This window comes from Camelus bactrianus, chromosome 4, assembly GCF_048773025.1.
Source record: "Camelus bactrianus isolate YW-2024 breed Bactrian camel chromosome 4, ASM4877302v1, whole genome shotgun sequence".
In the NCBI taxonomy this organism is placed as follows: Eukaryota; Metazoa; Chordata; class Mammalia; order Artiodactyla; family Camelidae; genus Camelus; species Camelus bactrianus.
In genome coordinates this window covers 75,639,290-75,647,570 of record NC_133542.1, presented here as the reverse complement: position 1 = coordinate 75,647,570, position 8,281 = coordinate 75,639,290, and the positions used below count along the sequence as shown (strand labels likewise).

At 62.2% G+C, this 8,281-nt stretch overlaps 1 protein-coding gene across 1 annotated transcript; it reads left to right on the top strand.

Annotated features, from left to right (window-relative positions):
- The first annotated feature begins 4,716 nt into the window (after positions 1-4,716).
- On the top strand, positions 4,717-7,767 carry OBP2B (odorant binding protein 2B). Its single transcript, XM_074363183.1, has 6 exons — positions 4,717-4,869; positions 5,239-5,372; positions 5,637-5,707; positions 6,227-6,337; positions 6,974-7,075; positions 7,709-7,767. The coding sequence occupies exons 1-6, from the start codon at positions 4,780-4,782 to the stop codon at positions 7,765-7,767; spliced, it is 567 nt and encodes a 188-aa protein (XP_074219284.1). The 5' UTR covers positions 4,717-4,779.
- Positions 7,768-8,281: the final 514 nt, after the last annotated feature.

The window sequence follows — 8,281 nt, the reverse complement described above, 5'->3', positions numbered from 1 at the left end:
GTGAAGTTCAATTGATCTATTTCTCTCTGGTTGCTTGTAGGTTGCGGGGGTGGGGCATACGTAAGAAACCATTGCCTGTTTCAAAACCATGAAGACTTAATCCTATGTTTTCCTCTAAGAGTTTTATAGTTTTAGGTCTCACATCTTTGATCCATTTGGCTTAGTTTTTACATACGGTGTGAGGTAAGGATTTGACTTCCTTCTGTGGTATGTGGATATCCAGGTATCCCAGCACCACTGGTGCCAAAGACTATTTTTCCCGATTGTCTTGGCACCTCAACTAATATTTGCATTTGTGTTTGGGGGTGTGGTTTGACTTACAGTTCCTTGGAAATGCTCTCTACCCAGAAGTTGTTTACCTTTGGCTGGAGGGGCTTCACGCAGTGCATATGTCGGCTGGTTTTTAGTGAGGTGCTCTGTGGGTCTCTGGGGCAATTCCTGTGCTTAACTTCCTTTTCTTGGGCTCTTTGCTCAACTCACTCTCGTCATCGGCCTAGATCATGGCTGTATCTTTCTGGCTGGTTTCTCCGTCTTTGTATTTGCTCTGCCTCCATTCTATCCTCAATGCGGCAACTGGGGTGACCCTTTAAAGCCATAAGGCACACCTGGACTTTGCAAACTGTCCCTGTGGGGTCTCCATTTCTCAGAGCACATGATAAAGTCCTCATGGGGGCCTGCCCTCCCGACACCACTGGTCACCCACCTGTCTGACTCACCTGTGGCCCGTCTTCCCTTCGTCACCTGCCCCAGGCCCTCTGCCCTCCCCTGTCTCCCTGGAACACACCCGACACTCTCCCACCTGAAGATCTGCACTGAATGTTCCTTCCACCTGGAAGCCTCTTCCACCTGCCGATTTCATGGCTCATTTCCTCCGATATCTTTATAGTGTGTGCAAATGTCACCCTGGGGAGGCCGTCTCAGGCCCGTCACTTAAAATATAAACCGCCCCCTTGTCCCCACACTTCCTACTCCACCCGTTCCACTTTGACTTCTCCCCTTGGCACTTATCACTGTTTAAAATAATACATAATTATATGAATCAGCCTTCAGATCAGGACGCAGAAGCCATTCAATAGGCGGGGCAGGGATGGTCCGTAGGATGAACAATGAACTGTGAAGAACCACGGAGAAGAGCCCAGGGCTACAGCAGAGCGGCCAAGGAAGGGTCAGGCTGGGTCCAGACCTTGTTGAAGAAGGGGAGACTGAAGCCCGAGGGATGGTGGGCAAGTTCGCTGGGTCACGGTGGGCCAGAGCTGGTCCACGGTCAGGACAGAGGCCGGCAGGTAGGGAAGCACAGGCTGAGACTGGCAAGCAGGAGGCCTGTCTCCTCTCCCAGGGGCGGGTGCGCTGAGGCTGGGAAACCTACAGGGCTCACCGGGAATCCACTTGCCCAGGTGCCTCTGACTCTCCGCAGGAAGCCATCCCTGGGGATTCCCTGCATCAGCGTGCTGCGTGGCGGTGGACACCCCCGACTGGTGCCGCTGTTAGTCATCCAGCAGGAGAGAGAGAAAGAATGAAACGGAAGCACCCCGGGCCCGGGAAGGAGGCCCCTTCGTCCTAAGCCTCCTACCAACAAAGCTCAACTCGCAGCAGGTGCAAAAGAGGAGTGTCTGCTGGGTCCGGCCCCATCACTGCAGAGCAGACAGCGGAGGACAGCGCACTGACGCTGCATCACAGAGGCAGCCCACTGACAGCGGCTCCATAAGCGCTTGCTGACATTTTCTGTGCTTGTACTTCCATCCTGCCTTCATTGTGAGAGCGGCAGTAAGCTTTCTGAGGACAGCACGTAGTTGTATCATGGCTTTTAATCTGTTCTGCCCATCCCTGGTCTGCTTTGTGTACTTAGTCCTTTACATTTGGCAGAATCATGAACGTGTTAGGGCTTGTATTCATTTCCTAGAGCTGCTGTACCGAAGTGCCACATATGACATGGGTTAAAACACAGAAATTGATTCTCTCACAGCTCTAGAAGCCAGTAGTCTGAGGTCAAGTGAGACGGGGAGGGAGAACATGCAGTCAAATGCGTGTTCATGAGGAGGTCACCACTGTGGGCACGGGGACTCGGTCCTCCTGAGCACCTCCGAGAAGCGGGTGGGACCAGTCAGATGTCCCACTGGGGAGCAAGGAGCCCGGGATGGGTAGCCCTGAGCTCCCATCCGTTGCACTGGGTGTGTTAACTCGCCTGCACATCCGCTCTCACCACGTGTGTCAGGGGAGACACAGAAGGAAGGATGCAGGCAGGTGAAACGGGAAGCCATGGTCCTGTCGGGGGCAGGGACTGTGTCCTCCAGCTGCAGGAGGGGCTGGAGGGGGGATCGGCGCCATCAATCACAGTCTACCCCTCGCCCTGCTCCGATGCACCCCTGCCCCATATTGAATGGTTCTGGCCAGCGCTGGAGCTGAGGCTCCAGGGTGGTGATGGCCATTCCCCCTCAAGTGATGTGAATGGACGGCTAGCGGAGCAGCCGCAGTCCCGCTGAGCAGCCGTTCTTGGACCCTCTGTGTAGGCATCCTGCCTCCCCTCTCCCTTCTACACGCCCCTCAGCCCCAGCCGGCGTGCCCTCTGGTCTGGTGTTTGCTAGGTGGGGCCGTCAAAACCTTCTGATACCCAAATACCAAGGAAAGCAAGACACTGTCCACTTCAGTGAGGCACCTGGGAGGTGGCAGCACCGAGACTCGAAGGCGAGACTCAGCAGAGCGGTGAGAGCCGGGGCTGTGGAGGGGGCAGCCCCCGGCAGCCACATCACGAAGGGGTGCAGAACCAGAGAAAGGTCCCGGCCATGGCACTGCGGCAGGGCTGTGTCCCCCCTCCTGCCCCCCCCATCTGCCGGTGGGGTCCACCCTCAGTGGCGCACATCCAGTGTCCAGGAAGCACACAGTTGGAGAACTGGGCAGCGTTCAGCCTGCTGGGGCACAGGGCACAGGGGTGGAGGACGGGAGCCCTGGAAAGCTCAGCCACCCCAGGCAGAGGGTTCAGGGGCGGGGACACCCTTGTTCTCTCGGTGAGACCTGCGTGCTGTTCCAGTGTTTCCTCGAGGATGAATTAAACTGGTCCCTGTCACAGATGCTGAGAGCAGTGACTCCCACATAACAACCTGACTGCGTGCTCCCTGGGCACCGCCGGGAGGCGCAGGGAACAGGGGAAGCTCTCCTGTCGATGAGGAGACTCAGCGCGGCCGCTCACCTCCGGCCCACCCCGGGGGTCGAGGCGGGGGCTTTCTGCTCGGCTGCACCTTCCAAGCTGGAGTGATTCCCGGATCATGCCAGCGCCTTCAGTGCAAGCCCCAGGGGGACAGAAAGGGCCAATTCTTATTATTTAGCCAGTGCTTGGGGTGGACAGCCTACAGCAGCATCCAACCTCGGGCCATAGAGGCACAAAGACACCATGTGTGACCCCAGCACCTGCCCGCAGGGCCCGCGTCAGCCGTGGGTCTCGGTGGGGGGGGGGTGTTCAGGCTCGGAACTGCAGGGCCGGGGAGGAAGCAGCCCAGGTTCCTGCTCGGGACGTGGCTGGGGCCGAGGCCAGCAGAGCCGGGGCCCAAGGAGGCCCAGCCGCGACGTCCGCACAGACTCGCACAGGGCCGCCTTGGACTCTTCCAGCCCGTTTATCCGAAAGGAGTAAGACGTGAGGCCTGTCTTGGGTGATGTGGGGGCCAGAGCTGATGGGGGAGAAGCTCCCAGGTGGCCGGGATTCTAGAAGCATGAAGTTCAGGGGTTGGACAGGCTCTCCGGACCCGCGCGCTCTGAGCCTCCTGCGGGCTGGGAAGGCCCGTCACTCGTCCTCCGGGGAGCCCGCGCCGTGACCCAGAGCCGCGGGAGCTAAGGGGCCCCCGCTGGAGAGGAGTCCACTGAGGCTCCGGCGGCGAGTCGCGGGCTTACTCCTTTAGGGCCAAATATCCAGTGACCCCCTGCCAGGGGGCCGGAGCTCTTCCCACACCAGCCGGCGAACCGCAGGAGTCTAGCCCCTGCTTTGAGGAATTGCGGTCGGAACGGGGGGCGCCAGGCCGGGGACACGCGTGCGGGAAGCGAGCCGGCCCGTCCGGAGAGAACCGCGCGCTCTCCCGGGAACGGCCGGCGCCCGGAGCCGGAGCCAGGGGCCCCGGGGAGGCCATGGCGCTCCTCCCTGGGCCTGCGGGGAACTCCCTGAGGAGATGGCACTGAGACTGAGCCCAGGCCACGAAGTAGTGCCCCGCCCCCAGGCAGCTCTGGGGTTTGCATCCCAGGCCCGGAGCCAGGAGCGCAGAGCATCAGGGCGGGCGTGGGGTGGGGGGGGTGGGGGGGTGGTGCTTGGTCCCCGGGACCCCGGGGCCCTTAGCCAAGTGCACCCCGCAGGCCTGCAGCGCTAAAGGCCAGTCCCTCTCTCCTCCCAGGTAAGCTGTGCTGAAGATCCCAGCCGGGGCCCTGGGAGGTCGGGTTGGGAGGGAGGGTCAGGAAGCCAAGGCCTGTGCTCCGTGCTGAGCGCACACCCGTCCATGCTGACAGCGACCCCCTGCCGATGGTGCACCTGAGAGTTTGCACCCTTGGGCGGGGCTGCAGCATTATGCGTCCTTCGTTGCGGGGTGGCTCTTAATGGTCACTCAGCAGAGTCCAACAATAACCACGAGCCGCCTTCCCGATGCAGAACTGGCCGGGATGCTGTGTGGGAGGGATGTGGTCTGTGCCAGTTGCTCAGGTGCCAGCAGCTCAGATGGGTATAAACTGCAGCCTGGTGTGGAGCCGGCACAGCCTCACCCAGACCCCAGGTGACCTGCTGGCAGCTGCGAGCGCAGAGCCCCGGAGATGAAGGCCCTGTTCCTGATCATCACTCTCGGCCTGCTTGCTGCCCTGGAGGCACAGGACCCCCTGTCCTTCCCCTTGGAGACACAGGATGTGAGCCTGGGTGGGCGAGGGGGGCAGGTGGAGGGACAGGTGGACTGCCTGTAGGCGGCAGTCCCAGGGGACCTGTCTTAGGAAGGGTCACTGAAGGTCGGCTATGACCCTGTGCTCTCTGCAGGAAGGGGTCAGATGGAGCAGGAGAGCAGATTTGTGGGGTCACAGGCACTCCCTGCCTCTGTCTGGGGCCGGGAGCCCTGAGTTCCGGGCTTGTTCTAACTGAGCGAGGGGTGTGGACACGAGAGAACCCAGACTGCCTTTAGTAGGGGCTGCAGCTGGGCGCTGGGGGGCTGGGGCGCTGGGTGAGGAGGGGAATCTGGGCCATGCTGGGGTGGACTCAGGGGCTCAGGACCCCCATCTGCTCAGATCACAGGGACATGGTATGTGAACGCCATAGTGGCCGACAATGACCTGCCTAAGGAGAGGAGGCCCAGGAAGGTGTCCCCTGTGACAGTGACAGCCCTGGACGGTGGGGACCTGGAGATAATGTTCACTTTCCTGTGAGTGTCACCCACTGTGGGCCCTGCTCCCCGCTTCCCTCCCCCTGCCCTGGCCTCGGGGTGGCCTCCAGGTGCCCCTTCCCATCCCAGTTGGGGTGTTGGTAAAATGCATGTCCCCTTGGCCTTGAGGGGAAAGAGTCCTGGGCAGCAGGGGTGACAGTGGAATTTCTGGGGACACTGGGCAGAGGCCCACGTGTCAGGTGAGCTCAGGTGGGCGCAGGTGTGTTTGCTGAGCATGGCTTCCTTGCTCCGCCCGTCTCCCAGGAAACAGGGTCAGTGCCATGAGAAGAGAGAGGTGATGCGGCCAACTGAGGAGCCCGGCAAATACATCACCAGTGAGTCCCGGCCCAGCCCCCTCCAGAGCCCAGGCCTCCCCCTGGGGGTCCCTGCCCTGTCCCCTCTCAGGAGATGCTCACCTCTCCCTTCCCAGGGGTCTCGGCCTGACGTCAGACACCAGAGGGGACAGGTTTGTCCACATCAGGGATGAAGGGACCACGCCCTCCCTCTGGGTGGTCCTGGCTGTTCCCCCCCGGAGGGGAGCTAAGGGATACGGATGCAGAAGAGGGCGGGGCAGCTCTGGAGCGTCCAGCCGCAGCCTCTAAGTCCTCCAGCCTCTCCTGACTCCATAGCTCTGGTTGAGGCCTTGCCAGGAGGAGGCTCCTCCCCACGTCAGGGTCACTGCTGGGGCAGCAGCATGTCCTGGGCACAGGCCCACTGGGCACCTGGGTGACAGGGAGCTCGGTACTGCCAGGGTGGCAAGAAGCGGGAACATTCGAGTGTTCCTTAATGCGGTCTCAGATATCTTCTCTAGGAAATGAGACACAAAGGACCCATTTCTCCCTGTCTGTCTGCAGATGAGGGCAGGAAGCATGTGTACATCTTTGAGCTGCCAGTGGAGGACCACTACGTCTTTTACTGCGAGGCCCAGCGCCACGGCAAACGGTTCAGAGCAGGGAAACTCTTAGGTGAGGAGCTGCCATCCTGGGCCCTCGGAGACCCACACCTCCTGACCCGGCCCTTCAGGCTCTGCTTCCAGAAGCCAGCGGAACTGGCATCAGCCAAGTCCCAGTCCCGAACATGAACAAGCAGTGGTCCTTGTGTGTCTGGCCCAGTTTACTTCCCCGGGTGGCCGGTCTGAGCTCCCTCAGTGACCTGACCACTCACGGGGTGGATTCCAGCCACTGCTGCTGCAAAGAGCCGCTTCCCGGGGTCTCGGACGCGGGGCTGGTCAGCGTGTTGCTGATGGAGGCTTTTTCCCAACAAGGACCCTCCAGGGCGAGGGTCAAGTCCAAGAATTCTCTGGTCAGAGGGCAGCACGTTCCTCTGGGTCAGGGACGTGACCCTACAGGTCAGCCTCAGAAGCCAGCCCGGGGCCCCCCAGAGCACTCACGGACTCAGGGTGTCCCCACTGCTACCCCCCTTCCCGGGGATGTGTCAGCTGGGTGGGGGCCTGTCTCCTCTTGACCTGCTTTGTGTCCACTCCCCGGCTGAGCGCCCCTCCTGCCCTCGGCCACTCCAGGGTGAACCCTGGTGCAGGGAGGGGCCCCTGCTCCCTGGATCTGCTCCCCAAGTCCGGGGCTCACCGGGTGCCTGGCCTGCAGGTAGGAATCCCGACGTGAACCAGGAAGCCCTGGATGCTTTTAAGAAGTTCACGCAGCGCGAGGGATTACCCCAGGAGGACATCTTCACTCCTGCACTGATGGGTAAGGGGGCGGCCCTGCTGTGTCCCCGTGTCCCTCCCTGTGTCCTCTCCTCTTTCTCCACGCAGCCCATGATCCTCCTGCCCCTTCCCCGGTGCCTGCGTGGGGAGACACCTGTGCTGTGACGGGTCACAGGGCCGCCAGGGCCCCGCGCTGGGTCTCGTGACCCGCGTCTGCGCTGCGGGTGGGGAGGGGCCTCGGCCCTTGTCCCGGCGTCTCCCCACCCCTGGCTCTGTCTTGGTCTCTACAGAAAGCTGCGATCCTGAAAGTGATTAGGGTGAGTGACCCTGAAGCAAACCAGAGTCCTGGGTCCAGTGGGACGTCAGGGGCCACCGGGGCTCCCCAAGCCGCAGGCAGGCGGGGCCCGGCCTGAGCCAGGAGGGACTTCTCTGCTCCGAGAGCCCCTCTGGGATGGGACCCTCCCTTCGATGCCTGTTCCTGAGCTTCATTGCCAGACATTTAGGCCCCCTCTCTGTTCCCCCAGTGTCTGCTGGGTTCACTGCTGTGCGCTCGGGAACACGGGGTCTGCCCCCACCCACCCGTGCACCGGGAGCTGGATTCTGCCCCCTAGTGGCCTGCATCTGCCCTCCCCCTTCCCCTCCTGGCCTCACTGACCGCTCCGCCTTTCCACGGCAGGGGCGCCGAGTCTCCACAGCAGCCCCGGGGCCGCCCCACCGGGACCCTCTGTCGTGTAGGACAGGGAAGGGGCCCTGTCCCGGGGGCCTGGGCTGCTCCGCCCCCCTGGCCCCCCCCACTTCCTCCCCCAGCCCCCTACCCCTCTCCTGGCTTCACATAAAGAGCTTCCGCATCCTCGGTGGCTCTGCTTGTCTGTGGGGTCCCTCAGGTGGGCTGGGACCGGGAGGGGGTGTGGACGCGGGGTGGAAGGGTGGGAGGACCCCTGCTGTCCTGGGTCTCCCTGGTCCTGTCTCAGTCCAAGAGGCATGAGAGTCAGGGGAGAGGTGGGTGCCGGCAGCCCTGCCCGAGGTCCCGTGGGGGTTCCTGCAGGTCTGACGCCCGTGAAGCTCAGGGTCTCCCTGGTCCTGGGGGTGGGGGGAGGGGTGCGAGGATGACAGGGTCAGCTCCAGTCCTCAGGTGGGGTCACCTGTGCAGGTGGGAATGGCCTGGCCCCCTGGCTCCCCGCTGGCTGGAGGCCGAGGCAGGAGTGAGGGGAGCCCCCAGTGGAGGACGCAGGAAGGGGCCAGGCTGGCC